The sequence below is a fragment of the Microplitis demolitor genome, chromosome 2, assembly GCF_026212275.2.
Source record: "Microplitis demolitor isolate Queensland-Clemson2020A chromosome 2, iyMicDemo2.1a, whole genome shotgun sequence".
In the NCBI taxonomy this organism is placed as follows: domain Eukaryota; kingdom Metazoa; phylum Arthropoda; class Insecta; order Hymenoptera; family Braconidae; genus Microplitis; species Microplitis demolitor.
The window spans coordinates 23,748,332-23,776,232 of NC_068546.1; the positions used below are offsets into that span (position 1 = coordinate 23,748,332).

General features: G+C 35.7%; 1 protein-coding gene across 1 annotated transcript; it reads left to right on the plus strand.

The window, feature by feature from the left end:
* Positions 1-341: 341 nt before the first annotated feature.
* Positions 342-27,901, plus strand: LOC103572084 (titin). The gene is made up of 7 exons (XM_053737124.1): positions 342-797; positions 12,275-12,357; positions 16,006-16,050; positions 16,144-16,629; positions 16,712-16,999; positions 17,353-26,209; positions 26,300-27,901. Exons 2-7 carry the CDS (start codon positions 12,276-12,278, stop codon positions 26,403-26,405), a joined length of 9,864 nt encoding a protein of 3,287 aa, XP_053593099.1. The 5' UTR covers positions 342-797; position 12,275; the 3' UTR covers positions 26,406-27,901.

Genomic DNA, 27,901 nt, shown 5'->3' on the forward strand with positions numbered 1-27,901 from the left:
AGAGGTAGAAGTTGAGGCAAAGAGTTAAAGGTAAAGGAGAAATAAAAGAGGGGAAGTGAATAGTGGAAGGAGCCGAAGAAACTCAGAGACTGGATGAAGAGTATGAAGAGAAGCATATACAAGACTATACACGGCACCAGAGCCCGAGGGCCCGCTTAATTCCATCTCACTCTCCCGTAGGCTCTCCGCGGTCTTTTGTACTCGGTTGCACTCTCTGGCTTCCGCCAATCAGGTCTAAGCCACGACGAGGATGAGGATGAGCGCTCGCTGAGTACGGAGGGGAATGCCGGTATCGGATGGTATTTAAGGTACCGTGAACCGGCGGCGCACGAGTAGTTGACTTCTGTTTGGTGTGGCGACGTGACAATAAACCCTTAGCCATAAGGGTAAAGTGATTATTTATTTCGCCTGCCGACTTGTGGACAATTTTTTACTAGACTTTTATTATAATTAACATTACATATAAATTTATATTTATTTAAATAATTAATTAAAGCTCGCACTGTTTACACCCTGTCATCGGTCTCGGATATAAGATCTACCCCCGCGCGCGCACGCCGGCGTTTTATTTTATTCAACCGCGATCAAGCCTCACTCGATCGCCGGCGCTCGTTCTGACGACACACACTACGATCTTGCTCCGAATTTTTAAATTTATTTATTTATTTAACGACTGACTATTTAAATAAATAAATTATTGTTCAAATATTTTATAGCTATTTTTTATTTTTAAATATTGGACGAGGATTTTGTGGTAAACGACACGAACCTTGACGACGAAGATCTTGTTACTTAAGGTAAGCCACAGAATTTTTATAAATATTTTAGTATAGATTTTTTTAACATATTTTTAAACACACATCCTGTGAGATAAGTGACAATAAAGTGATGTGAGTGATTAGTGTCAGATTTTTTATTTTAAATTTAATTATTATTGCGGAGGGAATTAAACCCGAGTAAAGTACAATGTCCTGTAATATTAAATGTACGGAGACATAAGCACGCGTAAAAGTACAATTAAAAGGCAGTAGTGTGACTCTGAATAACGTAGTAGTAGACGACGACATACCCGGCGTGTGAATACCAACGAGTACTTTTTTTTTAAATTTAAAAAGGCGATAATTATTGGCGGCAAAAACAAAATTCAAACTGATGGTATCGTCGTAATTGCGGCGATTGTATTTGTATATTTATATTTTGAATCTAATGGTAATTATAAATGTAATTAGTTGTATTGATTACTATCAATATCGATAATTAATGTACTGGTGGCAGGGACCTTAAACTTGTTAATCATGACCAAGTAAAAACTAAATGGATTAACGTTCCGCAAGTCACGCGATTAATAGTTCGTATGAGATTTATTATAATTATTATTGTTAACTTTTTTTTTTTTCATTTTAAAAATGTTACGATTGGGTTTAATAAAGAGCTGAAGGGAATAAAGGAGACGAAGGATCTTTGGATCGAGCCGTACCAACCCAATAGCCGTGGAGAATCGCCGGACGTAAGAATCGTGCTGGCTTGCAAAAAATTATTTTTAAAAGGATAAAGAAACATCGCTTTTAAATAATAATAACAATAATAATAATAATAGTTGTTGCAGTTACTGCAGAAAAAATTTACTGGTAATTGCAAACATTTTTATTTTTTGCAAAAAAAAATTTTCGACTTTTTTAAATTTCAAAAATTTTTTTTCTACGGATAAAATAGTAAATTTTATTCTGTATTTAAAATTACATATAAGGTCATTCAACTGACACCAGTTATTCGTACGAAATTTTATTTTTTTTTTCGGCAAGAATTTCGCATAGAAACGTTTTGAGAATAAATCTTATTGGCGATGTATATATATATATATATGTATATGGAGGTATGTATGTGCGAGTGTGTGTGCGTGTGTAAGAAGGAATAAAAGATAAAAAGGAAAAAAATTTGAGAATGGAGTACGATACAGTGACTTTCCGCTAGTGTTGCTTCCGTTTGTTGAATTTAAATGAAAAAACTAAAAGAAATTCGAGTTAAGGATTAATTGGTTTTGTTTAATTTGGGGACGGATTGATCGCCGGTGGGATTGCAAGGAATTGGGACTGGGACTGAGACTCGGATTGGAGGGAATAAATAGAACGATTATGTAAAGTATGCGTGAGAATAGGATCGATTTGCAGTCATCCGATGTATAATCGTTATGTGTAGAACGGGTCATGCCGTGCCCGTCGATTACTGGGTTTAACGTTGAAAGCAAATCAAACAAATGGAAATAAAATAAAAAAATGTATGTATAAATTGCGTCCACATGGTTTAACGCGTTGGAATTCGATATACGTGCTATGCTTAATAATATAATTTGCCAATCATTTTCTTACTTTTTTTATTTTTTTATAATCGCGTTAGTTCTGTTTCCGATAAAACGTCTAATTGATTTTTTTGAATTCACTTTTTTTTACTAAAAATTCATTTCTTCAATAAAAATTTTTAAAAATTAAAAAAAATCTTAACTTTCAAATTTACCGCCCAGTTTTTTTTTTTTTAGTAAAAAAAAATTTAACTTTCAATAAATAAATTTCAGTAAAAAAATAAAAATAATCTTTTGATCTAATCTAAAATTGCTCCATTTTATACCCGCGTTTTAAATTTTAAAAAAAATTCCGCCGAACGAAAAAAAATTACATAAACATGTCATGTGTAATAATAAAATTTAATATCAAAGTATGAATAATAATTCGGAAAAAAAAAGTTAAATTTATTTACGGAAAATTTATTGAAATTTTTTTTTGACAAGAGTAATAAGAGTTGAAAGTTCATTCGGCCATTCGGTTCATTGACTTTGGAAAAAGAGTACTGATTAACATAAAACAATATAATCCTTATGTATGTCACAACTGTCAACTAACAACCACGTGGATCTCTTTTTAAATTATTGCCAATAAAATAGTACATTTTTTTTTTTTTTTTTTTTTTTTTTTATTGCGATGCTAAACGTAAGAGACATATATATGTATATATTTTTTAAATTCACAATTTAGCCGCAAACTTGGCATACTTGCATCACTGTCCTACATTTATTTAACAATAATTTTATAAACACGAACAATCGTTTAATTACTCTTAAGCAATTGCATAAATCGTCATGTACTCGGTTATAGACAAAAGTCTTTCGCGCTATTATATATTATTTGTAATTTGCAATTAATTGTTGTTATAAAATCGAAGAACTTGACCTAACAGGTTTACCTTGCACTTTTTATTTTTTTTATTATCGTTATTACTATTAATTTTTTTTTTTTTTTTTTTTTTTTTAACTTTGACTGAGGTAAGAACGCGAGCCTCTGAATTAAAGTTTATTTAATTGCGTAATTGAGAGCAGGTTGCGAGGAATGCGTAGACGAAGAGCCAAAGACCTGAACCTGAACCTGAAGCATCAAAGATCCTCATGCATTGTGTGAGTGAGTGTGTGAGTGTTGTTACAAGAGAAAAGAGAGAGTTAAGAATAAAGAGTAAAGAGAATAAAGAGTATTTTCTTTGGCTATATGGTACTCTGAGTCAAGTGTATTATATATATGCATGGATATATAGTATAGTATACAAGGCTTTGGTCTCGGAGTAATAAATTTTAGTGTGTGGGTGTGCGTGAGACTCGAGCTGACTTGACGACCGAATAATCGGTAACTGGTAACAGGTTGCTGGACCATTCGTTGAGTAATGCACTCGTCTTTGTCAATTTTATAATAAATATCTAGGGTTTTGTTGTTATTATTTATTTTATATATTTATCAAGTCTACTTTGGGTTACGGAGCTTGGAAAATATTATTTTAGTTAATTGGTGGGAAATTTGATTTTTTAAATTTACCGCCATTTCTTTTTTTTTGTAAAATAAATTTTCAAATAAAAAAATTTTCCCGGGTTTTTTTAAAAATAAAAATTTGAAAAATTATTTTAATAAATCGATGGGAAATTTAATTTTTAAAATTAATTTACCGCCATTTCTTTTTTTTTGTAAAATAAATTTTCAAATAAAAAAATTTTCCCGGGTTTTTTTAAAAATAAAAATTTGAAAAATTATTTTAATAAATCGATGGGAAATTTAATTTTTAAAATTAATTTACCGCCATTTCTTTTTTTTTGTTTAATAAATTTTCAAATAAAAAAATTTTTCCGGGCTTTTTTAAAAAAAAAAATTTGAAAAATTATTTTAATAAATCGATGGGAAATTTAATTTTTAAAATTAATTTACCGCCATTTCTTTTTTTTTGTCTAATAAATTTTCAAATAAAAAAATTTTCCCGGGTTTTTTTAAAAAAATCTTTGATAGAAAAATAATTATAATTGGATTGTATTAAATTATTTCTGAATTAATTTTAAAACAATAGAATGTAAAAAAAAAAATTGATAATGAAAATGAATTTAAAATTAAAAATTCCCATGAACTAAAAAAAATTATCCATTAAAAGGCAATAAAATTATAATTTAAAATGCTAGGATTTATAGTAAACAATATAATTAAAAATAATAATAAGATAAATAATTAATGAGTAATTAAATAAAAACGATTTTTTTGCGATAAGTGAGGTTTGTTTATTAGTAGATAAATAAAGACACCCGGTAGATTTGTTGAAGAAAATATTACAGAGTTGTACGGAGATAATTTATGCACAACGACATTCCTGGTCTAAAATATTTATGAGTAGTTTTAACCAGGAGCAAAGTAACGAGAGGATGTTACAGTCTGGCGACGAGTAATTACAAAATATTGAATTGCATTGGTAATAAACAAGATAAAAATTTAAAATCGATTGAAATAACTAGTGGGTAAAATTAATGGATAAATGTTAAGTAGAAGTTGTGCAAAAAATTGCGGGAATAAAAATTCAAACTCCACACTGTGATGGATAAAAGATTTTTTAATAAAAGTACAACGCGGGGTAGTAATTTTATCGTGAGATTAATCTCCGGGCAAGAGAAGTCTTCCGTGGGTTGTCTAGTAACGGTAAAGCTCCACGATCGACTTGTTGTACCTTCTAAACGGTTAATTATATTACACGACCGGTAATTAGTTGATATAGCTCGTCACATTTGTACTAGTCAACTTCCGAAAGACATCATCATATTCCTAATTTATTTATTTATTTTTTCCACAAATAATATTGTCTTAATTAATCCCCAATTACTCGAATTCTGAACAATAATTATAATATAAATCATTAATAAATCATTACACCGTGTAAAAACATTTTTTCTCACTGCATAACGGCACTGAGGTGTAAAAAGATCAGATTTATTCGTGGCTCACTCATTATACTAGTAAGATGATCCGATTATTATTATTACAGCAATTAAATCTCTGTAACACTGAGAATATAATTAATTGTTACTTCACTTTAATATATTTTTACATTTTTTATAAATTTCTCTCGGCAGTTTAGTTTATTTTTAAACTTTTTAAATTAATAAATCATTTTTTTTTTACTGGGGTATTTTGCACATTCATTTTTTTTCCGAAATTTAAAAAAAAAAAAATTTGAAATTTTAAAATTAATTAAAATAAAAAAATGGGCTCGTATTTTTTCAAAGAATTTTTTTTTTAATTTTCATTTTTCAGATATTTAAAATTTTAAAACTTTTTTATGAAAAATTGAAATATAATTTTTTTCGAATAAATTTCTTTAATAAAAAAAAAAAAAAAAAAAAAAAAAAAAAATGAACGTTTCAGTACATAAATAAATATATAAACAAACAAACTCCATAACTAAAATGAAGATAATGAATAAAATTAGCAAGTAGCTTAGCTGTGCACATTCGCACGCGGACAATTAAAAATAAATCAGGAAGATTATAACCGCTATTATGTTCATCCAAGTGAGACACCCTAAACCTCTAAGCAGCTCGAATGCTCAGTATATCTATTTAATGTCTTCTACGAACACGTCATTAAACTCGAAAACCAATGAGATAACTCTCAGCTGAAACTTTAAAGTCTAGTATAAACTAATAATTTTATTTAAGTGGAACGATTAAACTTTATAAGGGATGACAATATATTGGAACGGTGATGATAAAAACATGCCGATGGATGGTGACATGACCATGGTACTTTACGCCAAGTACTTTTACCTCGATTTAGATCGATCTGGAATATATATCGTGGAATCGAGTGTATGCCGAGCGAAAAGACTCATGAATTATTCCAACAAGGAATCCTTCTTACTCCTTTACCTCCTATTCCAACACAGCCAACTATATCTTCTTCCACAGCCGTACCACGACAAGATACTGTACTCTATACGCGTTTATCGTTTCCTACCGTCATTTATTAAGGATCATCTGCTCCAACAAAACCACCGCACCTTTTTTTTCTCCACTTGTACTCGTTTTCTATAAAAGTACAATTTTTTATCACCTATACAAATAATTTTATTTTGTCATTCGTAAAAATAATTATTCAAAATTTTTTATTCAAAATTTATTTTTTAAAAAATTTTTAAATAAAAACCCCGCCCGGGAATCGAACCCAGGACCTTTCGGTCCAAGTGGCAAACAATTGACTAATTTCGGTATTAATTGAGACCCGACGTCCATCTTACAGCAGGATTTGCTTAAGCAATAAAATAAAATTTCCGAAATAATTTAAAAATAGAGCAGAGTATTGTGATTATTATTATCGGTTCTGAGTAATGAAAGAGTTTTAACAGAGATAGCATTTTCGAGGTTAGCGAACTGAGTAGTAAATATACTAGGAACTTTAGAACACATAACATTACATTGGTAATGTATATGTGTAGTGCGATAATGAGGACAGTGAACAAAACGATCAGTGAGAATCGGTAGGTGTATTGCATTGGCTGGGCAATAGTTTGCGTGACCGGTATATAGTAATCGCGATAAAAGGTCTGTAGCAAAGAAACAAGTGCTACTGTTGTAGTGAGTACTGTGTTGAGAGTTGAGAACTACCAAAGAATAAGAATGTCGGTCGTGCGGGACTCGCCACACGTTGGTCCAGAAGCATGTCCCCCTGGTCCAGGTGGAGGAAGAAAATCTCTCTTAGTTATATTCTCTTGGTTAAACTCTCGTGTACGGCAAAAGTAAGGTGGATATCCATTTGTATGGGTATAAATAGAACGAGTAAGAAGAAATCGCGGGTGAGAAGAAATAAAAGAGAGGAACGAGGTGAGTGAAAAATAATGTGGATGAACCGGATGCAGGGGCCATGGGCAAAAGCCACCCACTGGACTGCAATGTCCTCCACCTTCTTCACCACTCACCATCTGATTGTAAATACGTGCGCAATTGTTTATTTAACTCGGTACTTTTATTATTATTGCCACTGCGACTACTGTGGAGGAAGAACGAGTCGAGCTAAGGGCGAGATCGAACATGCCCGAGGTGCGAGGTTAACTCTGCCTCTTATGGTCCGGTCATATTCGACATGCCTTTCAACGACTTACGATTCCACCGTGTCGCCTATCTTTTATCTTTTTTATCTCATTAAATGCGTCAACGCATTATAAATTATTCACTTTTTTTACCTCATGAAAAAGTTCATTATGCACAAGATTCACAGTTCGAATCCCGCTCAAGGTTTTTCTCTATAAACATTTGTTTTTTTTTTTTTTTTTTCATAATTAATTACCTGCCTTTGAATAGAATCTAAAAATTCAAGATTTAAAGTCCAGATAATAATTAATATTAATAATCTTTAAAAAAATTATGTTTGCTTAGAGTTTAAAGCCGCATGCAAAGTCTGCGGTTCGGGTCTCAGACTTTTTTTTTTATAATTAATTTCGGATGTTAAAAATTAATAAAGACATTATGGAAAAATTTTTTAAGGTGAAAAAAAAAAAGTTTCGTGTAAAATTTACCGCAAATAAATGGAAGAAATGTTGATTAAGGAAAAAAAAAAGTAAAGTAAGATATATATGATTCAGAAAGGGAAAAACACTCTTACATAGTAAAGACAACGGTCCGTTTGTCCTGACAGCGTGTCTACGTGTCTAGAGACGGGTAGTCTTCACGGAGTTACGGACCAGTTTTCTTTCCGGGCATTGCGATCACCGGGACTGTACTGTAAATAGTCCATGGCAAACTAACTACAGAACTAAATGGATAAGAGTAAAAAGATTTGAACAAACACTTGGACACGAGACATAAGACATACATATATATAGATAGATATATATTTAAAGTCAATTCTTAAGAGCTGCGTAAGGTGAAATCAGCAAATGCTTCCTGGATTCATCGACATCCAGTACTAACAATAACAATAACAACTAACAACTTCTCAAGCTGTACTTGTCCCTCGGTCACAAACCATCTTGAGCTAGCAGCAATATTCCCATTCAATCACGTTCCTTGACCTCATACTCGATCTCTTAAACTCGAGATCCAGGTGGGCGGTAATTAAAAAAACATCAACTTATTCAACAACAATATACACATCTACTGTAATTATTTAATGTAAGTTCGTTGACCCCGGTTTTATTAAATCTCATATATTTATAATCGCGTAACGTTAAATCATAACACCGTTGTCTTAATTATTTTATCTAAAATATTATAGATGGATTTTGAATAATTTAAATTTTTTGGTATTAATTTAAATTATTGTGTTTATTTTAGGAGCTAAGCAAATAGGATTAAATCTGTTTGTGTGTGAATTTAAAATTTAAATAGTCGTTTAGTGAAAAACATAAAAATATTTTGAATATTGACGGCGGGGTTTTTAACAGGTTATTTAAATTTATTATGCCGAGTAAATATTTTCGGATTGGGGATTAATTTATACCCAGTAATTTTTTAATAATTCAAAGGTGGACTGTAAAAAATTTTGGAATGAAAGCAGATTAAATTCGGAGTAAATGCGAGGCGGGTGATTATTTTTTTTATTTAATTTCCTTGGAGTAAACTCCGAAGGGATTTTATTTTAAATTTAAACTCCGGCCTGGAAAAATAAACTCCGTATTTACTCTGTGTGCAGAGCAATTTTTTTTTAAACTCCGGAACCGAGTGACGAAGTGAATTTGGAGTTAAATGAAATCCGTAATCACTTCTGATTTTTAATTGTGTGATTTTGCGAGTTTTAAATTTAAATGAGCGAATAACAATGTGGATAATTTTAGTTATTGTTATTATATTTAATTATACGTGTGAATAAGATGATGGGGGTTTATTAAACAATGAGAGAGAAGTATCACCGTTAGCTTCGGTGTTTGGAGGATGATAATTATTGAGAGCCGCACCTGCTTTACATAACGGATTACATCCGCTGTGAGAGTTATGGACCGTGTTAAATATCATCTCTTATATATTTACATTTTTTTCCCTTTTTCTTAACTTATTTCTTTCATGCCTTTTTTTACTTTCAATTTCTATAATTTATTCAATACTGACCATACTAAATGCTATTTAAATGAAAATTTACTTTTGCACCCACGGAATCATAATCCACTTTTTTTTTTTTTTTTTTTTTTACAAAAACAAGTCGGCTTTAATAGTTTATATTTTTTTTTTTTTTTTTTTCAGAATTGCCGCGCATTATTAATTTTTAAACAAATTTTAGTAGACTTCTTTTTTAAAAAATTAATTTATATTTAAAATATCAGAACATGAATGAAAAGTTTTTTAAAAAAATAATTTGGGAAATAGAATTCATAGAAAAAAGTCTGATCTTTCTGATAAACGTCAGCCCACTTTTTTATTTTTATTAGTTTTCAAGTTATGAAATTTAAAAGTTAAAAAAAAATTTTTTTATGGAATTTGTAATTTTAAAAAAATTATTTCATAAAGGAAATTAATTTTAGAAATAGTTACTCAGTTCGGATTAAAAAAAAAACAGATTTTAATCACGAATTGTTGGATGAATTAAAAAGGAAAAAAAACAATAGTGGAAAATTAGTAATGCTAGTATGAGAAAATATGTACATGTTATATGTGTGTATATAATATGTAATGCTTATGGAGGAGTGAAAAGATTAAGTGTTGTAGATAAATACGTTGATTATGAGAGTGTAAGTAAGTCATGGATGAGACTTACGTAATTTGTTTGAATGAGATGGAACGTTGCGTGAATATTCACGCTCAAGATCATCGTCTACATTAAAGTTACACGGTTAATATTTTTTTTTTTTATATCAAACATTAAACGATAAATCTCGGTAAAATATATACGTGTATCAAGATATTTATGTGTAATGCATACATAGTTGTGTTCATGTACGTCAGGAGCTTTTGACAAAGCGCATTAATGTGTTAAGATTTAATTGATCGTCTAGATAAAGATGACATCATTTTCCGAATGATAAAATCATCGAGGACATTTACATTCATTCTTTTTTTTTTCTCAAAAAAGGCGATTTATGGAAAATTAATATTTAAAAAAAAAATTTTCAGAAAATTGCATTTTACGAAATTTCCGTTCATGGAAAATTCAAAATTTTAGAGAAAACTCTCAATTTTCAAATAAACAAATTCCCAATTTTTTGTCCGGGTTATAAATTTTGAGTTTGAACAAAATTTTGAAATTTGAATTTAAAAAAAATGGATTCCAAAAAAAAGTTAGCAAATTTAAATGAAAAATGAAAATTGTATAAAAAGGCTCATTTTTCAAATAAACCAATTTTAAATTTTCTTGAGCGCGAAAATTGAATTTTTTAAATTTTACTAAAAGTTTTCTTAATAAATGCAGATCTGTGAGTGCATTTTTATTTTACTGGTTATAAATTTACGGAGATAAAAAAAATTAGTGATTCTTAATGATAAAATAATTCAGCACTTAAGCTATGAAAAATAAAAAAAAAACCGAAGCGAGGCCATAAAAAAAGTCTGAACTTGATCACAAGATAATTAGTAAATCTGCATAAAGTTCTCAGATGAATTATATATAAGTCTTAAAATAATTTCCTCATATAAAAATAAATTAACGGTAAAATTTTTTTTCTGCAAATGCAACATACACACGATCCTTTCCGTTTTATTAAAGCATACACTCAAGATAACTTTTTTCCTCATCCTATCGCGTAACATCCACCGCGATTGTACACGCGATTCTATAAATAGCTCGGCTTTTGCATTACATTTAACCGCGACCTGTTGCTCGAGCACCCTCTACTCTCTCCCTCTCAAGCTCTCAAGCATCCGTAAAAACCAAAGAAAAATATTAAAAAATAATAACAATAAAAAAATGTATTTACTATTCAGTAATCGGAGCCCTCGAGAATTTAAAATAATAAAAATATTTAAATATTAGCAACCGCCTCTTCGCATATTTCGACCGCCCACAAAACCACTTCGTATACATTCTCATATTTTTTTTACATTACATATTTCCTATATTCCATCTCACATTCGCTCATATATCCACTTACACTTACACTTAAATAAATCCACAAGTTAAATAAATTTTACACGGAAGCTTCAATTCACTTTTTCCCTTCCGCTAATTATCATAATTACTTTCGCACGCCTATCAATTTATAATTATTCAACTTAATTAATTACTCATGATTAGTGATGCAAAGCAGATAAATTCTCTGACAATTTAGCCGCTGAAAATTTACTATCAATAATTTTTGAATTTAAATCCAGTTCCCGCGCTAAATAAAAAATTTTTTAAATTGCCCAGGAAAATATTTTATAAAATATCTTTTTTGACGTCAATTAGCGACTTTCTCATGATCTGACTGAACATAAAAATGACAGATTTCGCATCACTAATCCTGACATTTCCAATAAATAAAAAAAAACCCTAAGGAACAGTTAGGATGTCGCGAATCAATTAGAGCCGACTCGTCAACATGAAAACCCACTGGGAATTAACGAACTACTTGTGTACTTAATACCTTCGAGGGACTTGCCAATCAATTAGTACCTACACGTTAAAATGCACAAGCGCATTGTTGATCTTTAATTCCTTTCAGCCCCCAGAATTTTTTAATTTAAAAAAAAAACCTTCCGAGTAACTTAAAAAATTTTTATTTATTTATATATATATGTATATGTGTATGTATATATATGTGTATGAATAATGCGTGTAAGAGAGGTTTTGATGGCACACAAGTGCGAGTGTGCCGTTAGTAGCCTGGAGGCTGGAGCGTACCACTCGTTGACCATTACCGTGGAACGCGGAATATGATTACCCCTTATACACTTTAGAACTTTAAATATTTATCTCGGACCGTGACTGTCAAAGATTATTTATAAATAATAAAATATAAACCTCGTGTTAAAACATAATAATCATTTAAATTAATAACCCGATAATAATAATTATTATTTTTTCAGGATGATGTGGGAGAATGCCGGGCGCTACCGGCCCGGATTAATTCTGTGGCTCCTGATAATTATATCCCATTCAATAGACTCCGGTAAGTAAATAAGTGAAATAAAGGCTGGGATGAAAAATATTGTTTTGTCGGCAGTAACCTGACGGTTGCGTGCAATTGCTCAGTATCTGGCAATAAGAGCTTCCTGAATCCCATATCTGCTGACGCTGATGCGAGCACTGGCATTAGCACCAGCACTAGTCTTAGAGTTAACCAATGGGTGTAAACTGGTGGTCCAGGCTGCGTTAGCGGGATAATGGGTGCTCAGTCCAAGCATTATTCTCTCTTCATCTTCTCTGGGTCTTTTATTGGTCGGCAATGCGGGCACACAGCCAAGCTACAAAACAGCATCAGTTCCTTACTAGTAAGTTGTATGGGTCATCCAAAGGACTGGAGACCCATCCCGCGACTCCTCCCGCGGAACTCCTTCTTGTCTTTATACCTCGGTACATACATAGGTTATAAGCAAACCAACTAAGCGGTAGCCAACAGCCAACGGCAACGGCCAACAGCCAACGGAGAAGCTTTGAGTTTAGTATACTCGAGCTGTAACTTCCGTAAAAGTCCAGCCGGTTTTCTTCGCCAAGGTTAAGGACCTAGAGCTACATAAGATACTTATTTAGCTCCATGAACATTTTTAATACTACTTTTCATGTTTATATCGATCGGGTTTTATTGTTTTCCGAAGGCAAGTTAATAAATAAGCCAAATGTTGACCCAGTGTGCAAAGTTATCGGAGCTTAATCAGCTGATTAGATAGTGGAGCCGATCAGGGCCGTGAGAACATTGAAAAGAGGCCATATTGTTACCTTTGTACATCATTATACATATATAGATATGTATAGATGTATGTAGGTATGGATGTATGTATGGATGTATGGATGTATGTAAGAGCAGATCTATTCAGCAACGATGCCCCGTATACGCGGTGTTTTATTCTCTCGTATGTGTGTTGATTCTGTTTCTGCAGGCTACTTGCTGAGGTCAGTCACGGTCAGAGAGACTCCGATGTAACGGACCCGTGTGGGTGCAACGTCAGCGTGACACGGATTAAGCGATAGTACTAGTAACATCTCCAGTAATTCGCGAGAGAACCAAGATCAACATCTCCTTTGACATATTATATAAGTCACACTTTTTTTTTATTTTTTCGTTATATTCCACTATCTATACATACGTATTTATATATATATATATATACACAGAAAGATGGGGATAGATACATGGATGCTTACATGTACAAGTGAATTAATTATTCGTGAGAATAATTTCGCGAGGTCAAACGAAATTGTAAACAGTTATTCTATAAATTGCATTACAAACTTGTTTGATTCTTTTTTTTTTTTTACTTTGAAGCTGGGGTTTAAAATTTCCAAGAAACTGAGGCAAGATGGCCAGTTAAAATTTTATTAATAAGAAAATTACTTTGAAATTTTTAATTTGAAATTTTTTTGTAAAATATGAGAAAGCAAAATTTGGGGTAAAATGGGTCATTAAAAATTTTTAAATTTTATTTAAATTAAAAAATAAATTTTTTGAATTTTTTTAGGCGGCCCATTTTGCCTCATGTAGTAAATTTAAAAAAATTTGACCTGACCCCTATTAAAAAATCCTTAAATTATATATTTTATATCCGAATATTTAAATATCGATACATCCGCACATCCGTTATAAAATACGAGACATTAATTAAAATAATTATTTAAATTTAAAAATACTTATTCTTAAAAAAAAGAACAAAACAGGTAACGATTAAAATTACAACCGGTCTCGGACGTAATGTGCCCAAAGAATTCGATTGCATCCTCGGGTTTCCGGGTTCACTGGATAAGAGTCTGGGGCCTCACAATAATTCCCAAGATAACGCACTAAATTAATTGGCGCGTTAAATTTAATAAACTTTTCTTACCGATAACCGTTCCTTAATAAAAATGATATTTATTACCACTATCATTACCATTACGCAGAAGAGTGAGTCGTAAAAAATTTAAAAAAAAAAACTAACTGAATGAGTAAGGCCATTCCAAAAATCTTAACGTAAACTTATATTTCTTCTTCTACGCGTTTTTTACAGCTTTTAAAAAAATATTTTTTTTATTGGGTCAACAACCGATCCGTTATATAGTCGGTCGATCCTTAGCTATTTATTCAGAGGATCAAACGTCGTCACGCGTAACTCGTAAATACCGTAATCCAATTGTTTTATACTATTTTTTACAATCGATTCTATTCAATAACGATCGATCTATTAGCTAATACACTTTTTCATTTTAAAGTTTAATTTTCATCACTACTTTATTTTTATTTTTTATAAGTAAATTTTAATTGAAAATTGAACCTTCGATTAATCTAAGATTTGAAATTCAAATTTTTCGCGGGTTCTAAAATCCTAAATTCCACCCTAGGTACGTAATAACTTTTAATAAAAAGTAACACTGAAAAAAAATTTTTTGAACCGAGTAAAAATTTTTCGCGCCAAAAAAATTTTTTTTGTGTATCCTAAATTTTTGAAAATTAAAAAAAAAAATGAACAGTAGCAATGAGATTAAAATACTCAATAAACGTTTTTAAATAGACAGATTATTTATTAATAATTTGTAATAGCATATATAGGTAGACTATAATTGATTTGATTGCACAATAAATCATGATTAATAAAATGGTAATTATCTTCGGTGTTCATAACGCGTTAAACGTGTAATAATACGTCGTACGTGCCAAGTGTCGTTATACGTGATGGACCTCAGTCATAGACAGCAACAAAGACATTCAGACATAAATAGAGACAAAGACAGGAACAGAAACTCGCAGAGACAGGGACAGGGACAGGGATGATGGAGACAGAGTGAAAAAGAAAAGACGTAGAGTAAGCACGCGGTATTTTATTCTCCTCTGCAGAACAATCAAAGTGCGACATAAAAAAAATCTAAATAGAAAGGAAGAAATAAACAATAAGTTGTCCATTCATCTCTTACATTCCGTACAATTCGATTAGTCGGAAATAACTTAAGTGTATTTGCAATTCGCAAGCAAACTTTCTTTTTATTTTATTGCCCGTCTATCGTCTCTACCCAACAGTCAATAGTATATTTTATCTCTATGAAATTACCATGTTACTTTTTTGCTTTTTTTTTCAAATAATAATTCACGGTCGTTGTTCACTTAAACGACGTTAATGTCTAATGTACAGACATATCCAGACACAAGACGTATGCCACTACACGCATTAGCTTACTATGGAATTCTTAAGACGAGACACGCATCTAAACCTTATTTATCGATTATACGCACATATAAATACGCTGATCGATCAATCCTGACCCAAGGTTCTCGGAAAATCTTTTTCCATATCGTCCCTGTAATTTAGTCAAATCACGCGTGGGAAATTTATATCTGCCACTCATATATTTAGACACCAACAAAGTGTTTTTATAATTTAAATTCAGATATGACGCTTTGTTTTAAAATGAGTTATTACTCGGAGAGCTTTTACTGACGAGAGCAGTCCCTATCCGTATTGTTTTATTTAGCGCGGCCCCTGACTATTTTTCTTCATCCTGTCATTTTAAAAAATGCTGAGTAATTGCGCGCAATGATAAGAGTGCCAGACGGTGATCCTTTATATGAGATATTAATAAAACATCCACTTGTCTTGATAACTTTTTTCACAAAGCATTCATTCTTTTGCAGCCCCGGTACACGATGATGAATCCACACAAGTTGCGGAGTACGGAAGTAAGTATCAGTGGGAATGGGAATGGGAATAGAGAGTAATTAAATTGGACGGACGGATGGAGATGGATATTTATTTATAAATGAAATGTGTAGGTACCACAGGGTGTTACTACAATTTTCAATACTACGATGAAGGGGAGAGAATAATGACCAACGAGCCATGTTTGAATTGTACGTGTCACAATCGAATGCTCATGTGTTATCTCCGGGTCTGCCCATTCACGAAAGCCATCGGCCAGAATTGTAAAGTCGAGAAACGAGCTGATCAATGCTGTCCGGTAATAACTTGTCCAGAAGTACCTGTACATTTATTGACATCGACGACAAGCGCGCCGACATCTGAAATCGATCAGCAATCAGAAACCGGAATTGGTTTTCGCGATAATTATGGGTGCACTGTCGACAGTAAATTTTATGCCGATGGCGCCCAAATGCCAGGAAATCCCCACAATCCATGCGAGCTCTGTTACTGCATACGAAATCGCACGACGTGTCTTATGCAGGAATGCACACTTAAAGTTGTTGGTTGCAAACCTGTTTATCATCCAGGAATATGCTGTCCGGTCAAATACAATTGCGGTAATTATTCATTTCTTCTTCTTAATACCAACTGTTTTTTTTTTTTTAATTGCTTCAAATTATCAAATTTCTAATGTTACAGACTACGAGGATAATTTGTTGACAACAGTGGAACCAACTACTGGGTTAATTATGACGACAACCCCAGCACCGGCAGGTACTGACTCACCGCAATGTTATCACGAGGGAAAATATTATCAAGACGGACAGCTTATTTATTCAAAGCAGCCTTGCCAGCATTGCTACTGTTTCCATCGTGATATTGCCTGTGTTGTACAGGACTGTGGTACTCCCATGAAGATGCACGGGAAGAATTGTACTGCGCTGCCGCCACCGGAAGGCCAGTGTTGCCCGACCACGTACGAGTGCGGTAAGAAAATCAATTTGTTGTTGGCTACTCACAATTTACCACACACTCTAATAATAAAGATGATAAATCCATTACAATCCGGTGCAATCCATTTATCTAATGTACTCTAAATATATATATATATATATATATATATATATATATATATATATATATATACGTATATATTGAGTTACTCAAAGCACTGCGAGTAGGAAATAATATTATTGTCATCCATTACTTTTTATTGCCGTGTTTGAAACATTTTACGGCGATATAAATATTTGCGGTCAATGATTTAGTTGAATATTCAATTGTTTTTTGTCGGATGTTATTTCTTACGGGAGTTAATGCCGGTGTTTTATTTTTTGCAGAAGATGAACCAGGAACAGAAGAAGCCCAGCAGACTTCGGAACTCGATGAGAACTCAATAGTCGCCACGCAAGCTACTTTACCGGTTGATGATCAGCAGACACAAGAAAAAGAAAAATTCCCGGGAGCGAATAACGATATCCCGGAAGATGATAAAGTTCACCAAGGGGTTACGGATGATAATTTATCAACGGTAATGGAATCATCTACTAAGCAGTCTTCAGAGTTCCCGGAAAGTAATGAGGTGCCTAAAGAAACACCTAAGGCTGAAAATGATGCGACTGAGAAACCGATGGACGCTATTACACATGCAGATGAAGTTACGGAAATTACTCAAGACGGTAAGCCGACGGAATTACCGGAGATTGGACATGAAGGTGAAAAAGTTGAAGAACAAAGTACCACTGCTGAAGATGGATTTATGGGTTCGACTACAGAGAAAGCTTTGACTGGCGTACCAGCACGCAGCGAGGATCAAATACCTACCGATGAATCTTCAGAGATCAAACCTGCTCAGGACACTACAATTATGCCAATTACCGAAGACGAAAAGCCAGCTGACGTTACTACGCCGCTGCCTAAAGAAACGACCGAAGAAGAAATAATTGAACCGACTGAAACTGTAATTACGAAAATTGGTGAGGATAATGAGATACCCAAAGTCGAAGAACCGAAGCCTGTGGAAACGACCGAGGCAGCTATTAAATTAACTGAAGAAACAAAAACACCAGATGAGGAACCGGATCAGATGTCAGTTACGGAATCGGAGGCTAAACCTGAGGAAGCGACGACAGAGGGGTCACTTGAAGTTACTGAGGTGACGCAATCTGAAGAAAAACCTGAAGAATCTCTTCCTACAACTGCCGCTGATGAACAGACGTCAACTTCTGAAGACTCTCATCAAGCCTTTAGTCCCACGGAACATAGCGATCTAGATAAAACTGAAATTCCAACTCAAGGGCCTCCTGGTATTGATGTTTCGACACGTAGACCTGTCACCAAAGCTGAAGATAAGGACGCTGTAACGGAAGACTCTAGTGTACAGATAACTGAGAGCCCTGGTGGTTTAGAAGGGTCTCTGGCCACTCAACCGGGTGATAGTCTAATTACTGACAAACCAGAATCTTCAATGGATCACTCGACGGAAGCTGCTCCAGTTGAAACATCGACGAGTGGCGAGACTCATGAAACACCTAAAGAGGAATCTGTTCCAGTTACTGAGAGCTCTGAAGCTGAGAAGAAACCAGAAGACAGCGAACATAGCACTCCTGAGACGATAGTAGAAGAAAAACCAGAAGAAATGTCTACTGTTTCATCTGCTGAAGAGAAACCGGACGAAGAGCCACCAACGAAAGGTCTAGAGGTCAGTGGAGAACAGAGTTCTGAGGAAACGAGTTCTGAAGTGCCATCTAAGGGAGAGAAACCACAGGAGACCTCTTCGGAGGAAGAACAAGAAAATAGTTCTGAAGTTTCGATGGAAGAATTCACTACTTTGCAACCGGTTACGGAAAAATCTGAAGTCAGCACTAGTGCAAGCGAAGAACAATCGACTGCTGGTTTGCCAGTAGAAGAGCCAACGCAGAAACCTGAAGAAGGAACCGGAGCTGAGATGCCAACGGAGAAGACTGAAGAAGAAGCTACTGAAAAACCAGAGATTCCAGCGGTAGAGAGTCAGACTCGACCTTCTGATGAATCTTCAAGTGATTCTGGGGACCAAGTTACTTCAGCTACTGAACAATCGCCAGTTTCAGTGACTGAGAAAGAAGTCAAGCCGGATACCGAGGAATCAATTACTGCTGCTGTCATTCCTTCGGAAGAACCAACTCAAGAACCTGCTGGTGAAGAAAAACCGGAAGAAATGGCCACTCCAACTACTCAGGAGCCTGGTATTGAAAGTACGGAGAAAGAAGCAGAAAAACCATTGACTGAAGAAAAAGGTGAGGAACCATCAGATGAATTTAAGCCAACGGAATTGCCAGCTTCTACGGAACCATCAGATGCAATTACTGAAGCTGCTACGTCGAATGACAGTGAAGTTGAGCAACAAACGGAAGTACCCAGTGTGAAAGAGCCATCGTCGACGGAACCTCCGACTGAAGAACAAGCTACTGAAGTAACTGCATCAGAAGAAATGACTGAGAAGCCTACGGGAGAAAAAGCTCAAGAAGGTGATGAAGGCCAGCAAACTGAAGTCCCAGTTACTGCTCAGGAAGAAGTTACAAAGCCGGCTGCTGAAGAAAAAACTGAGATTCCAATTGTAACGAAAGAATCTCCAGAAGCTTCTGAAACTCCAGTTCAAGAGTCCAGTACTCCGTCAGTCGAAACATCTAGTCCAAAGGAAGAATCATCGACGCCATCACAAGAAGCTAGTGAGGGTACGATAAAACCAGAAATTTCTGAGTCAACTGAAAAACCCGAATTGCCTTCGGAAGCTGATGAAAAGACTACGGAAGCTGAGTTAAAACCAACGGAACCTTCAGCTGAAGAACAAACTCCAGCAGTAACTGAAAAATCTGGTGAACAAAGTACTGAACAAGAAGTCACATCAACAGCTGTGACTGAAAAACAACCAAGTGCTGAAGAAACGACTGAAGGAGAAGAAAAAACTGAAGCTCCAGAAAGTAAACCTGAGGAAGGTGAAAAAGAACAAACTGTAGCTCCAGCGTCTGAAGAAAGTACTAAAGTTACAGAAGCTTCTGCATCGCCAGAAATTCCGGCGGTTACTGAAACTTCTGAATCAGCAGAAGAACCAGCAGCTACAAAAGCTCCTGAATCTGGAGAACAGTCCACGACAGCTGAGATTTCAGAACCAACAGCAACGAAAGCTCCTGAGTCGATCGAAGAATTAGTAACAAAAGCTCCTGAAACTGTGGAAGTACCTGTGGTTACGAATGCTCCTGAATCAGTCGAAGAACCAGCAGCTACGACTTCCGAATCTGTGGAAGAACTTGCAACCAAAGTTCCTGAAACGGTCGAAGAATCCGCAGCAACCAAAGCTCCTGAACCTGCTGAAGAACCAACGGCAACTAAAGTTCCTACAATGGCTCCTGAATCTACGGAAGAACCTGCAACCAAAGTTCCTGAAACAGTCGAAGAATCCACAGCAACCAAAGCTCCTGAACCTGCTGAGGAGCCAATGGCAACCAAAGCTCCTGAACCATTAGAAGAACCGGCAGCGACTACAGCACCTGAATCATCAGAACCTGCAGCGACTACAGCACCTGAATCATCAGAACCTGCAGGAACAAAAGCACCTGAATCATCAGAAAAACCTGAATCTGCAGCATCAGAAGAACCGGCAATTAGTAAAACTCCTGAATCAACGGAAGAACCTGCAACCAAAGTTCCTGAATCAGTCGAAGATTCCACCGCAACCAAAGCTCCTGAATCTGCTGAACCAACAGCAACTCAAGTACCAGAATCAGCAGAAACTACGGCAACAAAAGCACCAGAATCAGCAGAAACTATGACAACAAAAGCACCGGAATCAGCAGAAGAAACAATAGTGACAAAAGTTGCTGAACCTGCTGAAGAATCTCCAGTGACGAAAGCACCTGAGTCAGTAGAAGAACCTGCAACAACAGAACCACCAACAAGTCAGTCTGAAGATCAAAAACCAACTGAAGAATCAGAAAAACCTGTTGAATCATCTCCATCAGATGTAGAACCAACGCAAGCTCCTGAAGCTGTCACTGAACCTACTGCTGAAGAGCAATCTACTCAAACTAGTGATGATAAACACGAAGAGCCTATTCCTGTGACTGTCCGAGTGACAGAAGAACCAACAGAGGCTCCAACTTCAACTTCGACTGAAAAAGAAACAGCCCCAGCTCACGAACCAACAGAAGCTCCTCCTGCCATCGAAGAAAGCAGTCCTACGATAGTTCCTGTGGCCGTTAGCGAACCGAGTACTGAAAGCCATCCAGAAAGTAGTGAATCGACAGAAGTACCAGAAAAATCAACGACCGAAGACTCTGGTCCTCCTGGAATTCCTGGTGAAGGCAGTTGTCTCGTTGACGGACAAACATTTTCGAATAACTCAGCAATCCCACCAGTCAATCCTTGCCAATTGGGTTGCCGATGTGTCAGCAGTATCGTTCAGTGTGATTTGGTTCAATGTTCTCCTCCACCGAGCCATATGTCCAACTGCATGCCTGTTCATACTCCAGAAAATGCTTGCTGTCCAATGTACTCTTGTACTAATGAAGCTTCAACGGAAACACTTCAAGTTGACAATCAGATGTCCGAAGATCATACTCCAGTTTACCAAGAACAAGATACCAAGACTGAGTCAACAAGTCCTCATGCTCCAGAAAGTCAGACCGAAGCTTCTGAAGAAACGAAACCTGAGCAAGAAGCTACTCCAGCTTCAGTACCTGAACAATCTAGTACAACAGCTCAAGCTACAACTGATGAAGAATCTGTTGCTGTGAATGTCGAAGATGCTCAAGTTCCGGCTGAAACCGCTAAACCAATAGAACCCAGTGGCGATGAAAAGCCTCCAGTTCTTGTAAAAGAAAGTACTGAAGAACCTGAGATTGCTCCTGTATCACCAACAGAGGCACAGACTACTGAGTCTATTGATACTCGTGTGAAAGAAGAAGGAGAAGTTACAAAAGCTCCTGAGGAACTAGTAACTGTAGCAGCGACTGAACCTCCAACAGCAGAAAAAGATGAAGGCGTAGAAAAGGAAAGTGAAGGAGCAGAAACTGAAAAAGGAGATGAAGGAAAAGAGCCAACCGTTACTTCAATTCCTACTGAGCAAGCGCCAACTAGTGCTCCAGAAGAGCCGACGAAAACCACGATGATTAATACTCAGTCTGAAGAACCAGCTTCAACACAAGCTACAACTATCCATGAAGAACCAAGTAGTCCTGCTATTGACAGCCAACCGTCAACAGAATCACCTGCAATTGATAGTCAGCCTTCAACAGAACTACCCGCCATAGATAGTCAACCTTCAACAGAACTACCAGCCATAGATAGTCAGCCTTCAACAGAATCACCTGCAATAGATAGCCAACCTTCAACAAAATTACCTGCAATAGATAGCGAGCCTTCAACAGAATTACCTTCCGTAGATCAAGAACAAGTAACAGAGTCAGTGACGCATCCAACTGATGAAAAATCTGATGAAATCACCACTAAGCCAGAAACATCTCCAGCTGAAGAATCTAGTGCGATTACTAATGCCGCTGAATCGACAGAGAGTCCAGTTCAAGAGACAACTCAACCATCTGAGTCTACACAAACAACTGCAGCTAGTGAAGTAACTCCAGAAGAAGTCGTGTCACCTACTGAAGCATCGAAAGAGATTTCAAATGAAGTCCCAAGTGCTGAAGCCACTACAGCGGCCAGTGAATCAGATCAAACGACAAGTGAACCAGCTGATAAATCAACAGCTGCCCCAGAAACGCCAGCAGAAAAAGTAACCGAAGCTCCAGCTGAAGAAGAAATCACTGAAACTCCAACTGTTCATGAGGATTCTACACCAGAGTCTGTGGAAACCAAGGAGCCAACAAGTACTGAGTCTTCTATAATCACTTCTTCAGAGTCAGTACCAGAACAAGAAGGCCAGTCAACTGAAGCTAGTCCAGAAGAACAAGAGAAAACAACTGAATCAGCTGTTCCAAGTGAAACATCTGCTCCTGCAGAGTCAACTGAAACTCCTGAAATCAAAGCTCAAGATCAAACTTCTCCGTCAGTTCAAGCAGAAACCACTGCAATGCCATTGGCGGAAGACGAACACAAAGATTCCACCGTAGAGGAAGTGCCATCTACCGTTTCAGTTGAAACTCAAACGGAAAAAACTTCAGAACCTGAACAGCCAGAATCTCCCCAAACTGAAGCACCAACTTCTGAAGAGCCATCGAGTACAGAAAGCGTCAAAGAAACTTCTGAAGAGCCATCGAGTACAGAAAGCGTCAAAGAAACTTCTGAAGAGCCATCTAGTACAGAAAGTGTCAAAGAAACTTCTGAAGAGCCATCTAGTACAGAAAGTGTCAAAGAAACTTCTGAAGAGCCATCTAGTACAGAAAGTGTCAAAGAAACATCTGAAGAGCCATCTAGTACAGAAAGTGTCAAAGAAACTTCTGAAGAGCCATCTAGTACAGAAAGTGTCAAAGAAACTTCTGAAGAGCCATCTAGTACAGAAAGTGTCAAAGAAACTTCTGAAGAGCCATCTAGTACAGAAAGTGTCAAAGAAACTTCTGAAGAGTCATCTAGTACAGAAAGTGTCAAAGAAACTTCACAAGGTTCAGAGTCCACGGAACCATTAATTGATGCTTCAACAGAGTTGCCCAAAGCTTCTACTGATCAAACTAATGAAGTAACATCACCAGAAGCTATTGACACTACTGAAGCAGCACAAGATGAATCATCAGGATCAACTGAAAAACCCGCTGAGGAAGCAGTTCCTACTGAGAAGACTGACGCACCAGCAGTCAGTGAAGAAATACCCGAAGACACGGTATCTACGTCATCTGCTGATGCTACGACACCGAAAAGTGAAGAAAAGCCAGCGGTCGATCAAGAAGTTCCAGTTATTGTAACGTCAGAAGAACCTCAAGAAGAAGCTAAGAAACCTGAAGCAACGGATGCCTCGACAGAAAGTCCTGAATCATCGACACCTGAACAATCTTCAGATAAATCTCAGACGACGGACGCAGTAACCGAGAGCTCGAGCACGGAATCTTTACCAGAAATTACTGAAGGTGATTTGAGTGTGCCCGTGGCAATTAATAAAACGGCGATTCCGGAAGAAGAAACTGAAGAAGCGAAACCAACTGAACCTTCAGCTGAAGAGGGCGAGAAAGAAGTTACGATAGACACGAAGATTGGATCAGAAACTCCAGAAGCTGAGAAAGAAGTTACTCAAGTAATGGAACAGACTACGGCTTCTGTGTTGAAAGATGAAGAGAAAGAAACTACAATGAGTAGTGTTGATTTGTCACCAACTGTTCCAGCTGTGACGGAAACTGTAGCTGCTGAAGAGCCTGCATCTTCTACTGAGATTTTGGAAGAAGAAAAGCCAGAAGTCAAGCCTGAAGAGAAACCGATTGAAAGTGTGACGACAAAAGAACCTGAAAGTCCAGTTGATGCATCGGAATCAACACCTTCGGTAGCTGTCACTAGTGCTCCAGATACGGAAACTACGTCAATTTCTTCTGAAGCTTCCACTGAAGCAGTTCCTGAAATTAGTACTGAGTCTTCTGAAAAGAGACCAGACGAAAAAGCTGAAGCGACGACGATTTCTGCGGGTCTTGAAGAAACTCCAGTAGATCAGACTAAATTAGACAAACCTGAAGAAGGAAAGCCTGTAGAACCTGAAGTTAACATAATGGAACAACCTGGAGTTAAGCCAGAAGAAAAACCTGAAGAAGAATCTCAAACTAAGCCGGATGAAAATAAACCTGAAGAACAACCAGAACTAAAACCTGAAGAACAACCAGAACTTAAACCAGAAGAACAACCTACGGAAGATAAACTTGCAGAGCAACCCGAAGTAAAACCTGAAGTCAAGCCTGAGGAAGAAACACCTGAAGTCAAGCCTGACGATGAGAAACCTGTAGAAGAACCTGCAGTCAGGCCTGACGATGAGAAACCGGTAGAAGAACCTGAAGTCAAGCCAGAAGATGAAAAACCTACGGAAGAATCTGAATCTAAGCCTGAAGAAGGAACACCCGTTGAACAACCTGCAGTCAAACCTGAAGAAGAGAAACCCGAAGAAGAAAAACCTGAAGATAAGAAACCCGAAAGTGAGTCTGAAGAAGAAAAGCCGACAGAGCAACCTGTAGTCAAACCTGAAGAAAAGCCGACAGAGCAACCTGAAGAAGAAAAACCTACAGATCAACCTGCAGTGAAACCTGAAGACAAGCCTGCAGAGCGACCTGCAGTTGAACCTGAAGAAGAAAGGCCTGCAGAGCAACCTGCAGTTAAACCTGAAGAAGAAAAACCTGCAGAACAACCAGAAGATGAGAAGCCTGAAAGTAAACCTGAAGAACAACCTGAGATTAAACCCGAAGAAGAAAAACCTGTAGAAGGACATGAAGATAAACCAATAGAAAAAGAATCTGAAGTTAAACCAGAAGAACAAATACCAGTCGAACAACATGAAGAAAAACCAGAAGAACACAAACCAGATTTAATTGGCCAAATACCAACTGGTCAAGAAACTGAAGAAGAAATTCCCCAACAACACATTCCTGTTGAGTCGTATCTCCCAGGTCAACCCGAAACCGTTGATCAACAAACTGTCGGTCCGATCGAACACGACGTTCTCCAACATCACACAACAGAACCCAGCAGGTATACCCCAAGCCCAGAACCAGATCACTCGTCTTCCAGTACACTAGCGCCCCAATCTCCCGAGTATCCCGACCAAACCGTAACCGGCGAAGACAATCCTCACTTCCCAGTCAACGCCGGAAGCTATCTCAACCCCGACGAAGAAGACTACGACGAAGACGACCAAGCAGTCTACGGACCCGGAACCTGTCGTTACGGTGGCAAAGTCTACGTCTCAGCCCAACAAATACCACGAGACGATCCATGTGACTTCTGCTTCTGCTTCCGCAGCGACATAATCTGTCTTCAGCAGAGCTGTCCACCTCCAATACCCGGCTGCCACGAGGAGCCCATCAGCGGCTTCTGTTGTCCGCGATACGAGTGCCACGTCTCCATGGCGACTTCCCTCAACATCACAACGACCACAACAACAACAACAACAACTCTGCCGCCTCATTTCTCACCACATGCTTACAAGGGTGCAGCCAAACGAAGCGGATGTTTAATCAAAGGACAGGCGTATCGCGTCGGTGATGTCATCAGATCCTCATCCGGACCTTGCCTCCACTGCACGTAAGTTGACATCTTTTTGTTTCCAACTCTTACCACCATTAATTCCAACTAACAAGCAATTAATTAATTAATTATATAATTATTTTACAGTTGCGGAAGTGACGGAAACATGGAATGTAATCCGAAAAACTGCACTCCAGAACCAATGATCAGAAGAATGATCGCAACTTCCACTGCCAAGAGACGACGAAGATGAGCTAATTCATCAGCTCAAGTTCGATAATTAATCCAATATAATTAATGAAAAAAAATAAATAAATAATATTAATAATAATAATTAAAATTAACTACCGAGAGGAAGATTATCGTGTGTGAATTGAGTGTTGTATAAAAGTGAATCCGAGCGAAAAAAAGAAATTAATTGATTAATTATTAATAACTAATTCTCAATATCACAATATCGTCGCGAAACACAGACAGTATCGTGCACCGACGGTATCATAAACTGAGTGGCCAAAATGTAAACATTTACTTTATATATATATATTATATATATACATATTAATAATAATAAATATTATTATTATGATTATGGTAATAATAAGTAAGGGAAGAAATACGAAAAAAAATAATAATAAAGACAGCGATTAGGTGAGAGGCGATCGTGGTGCCAAAACGACGATAAATGACGGCAATGATCTTAAATTTTTCTAATTACGATCTTCGAAGGCTAATTAATTAAATATACTAAAAATTGTGCCTTCTCGCCAGTGTTTTATTAAAAATACTAATAAATGAAGAAACTAAAATACGATAAGCCGAAATTTCAAATAAATTAATTAATTAATTATTTTAAAATGTAATTACGATTCATGTTAATGAATTGTGATGAATAATTAATCATTTTTATGCTTAAACATCGATTTGTAATTAATTTTATATCAAACTTTAGTCCGCCGACAAAATGGCGGCAGTTAAATGCCAGATCATGGTCGGGTCTGGTTGGCGCGTAAATTCAAATTTTTTTGTTATTTTTTTGTTATCTTATTGGAATTTAAAATAACGAGCCACGGTATGCGCTAGTTTGTGATTATGTTTTTTTATGCACCTTGAGAGTCTTACATTTTTTTTACTCATTTAATTATTAACTTTAATTAATAACGTACTATAATTAATCACTTATTTTATTACTGTAAGACTTTTGAAGTCCGGAACTTATTTACTAGCATATATCGTGGCTCCACTAAAACATTCCAAAGTAGCTAAAAAAAAGTATGAAATAAAAAAAAAAAAAAAAAGGAATAAATGAAAAATAAATAAAAATAAAAGCGCGCAACTCAAAGCTCAAATTGCGGCTCGCACGGAGGACCGAACGAAAAAAGGATTCGCTTCTCCGGCGAGCTGGCGTCATTATAAATAATAAATATATATAAATATATATATATATATATAAATATAAATATTAATAATAAATAAATCTATATATATGAGTATATAAATATATAAACAAGTATTTATATATTTATATAAAAATATATATAATTAAATAAATATAGATATAAAAAAAAAATAATTATATACATTTTTACGATTCTTTATACCATTGTAATCTCAATTAATTAGGATTAAGAAACAACGTATACCTGTACGAGATTAATTGTGAGAATAAACTTGAATTTATTATTTTATCACTCAAATAATTTTTTTGTCCACTTAATTATAAATATATATAAGACAAAACAAATCTACAAG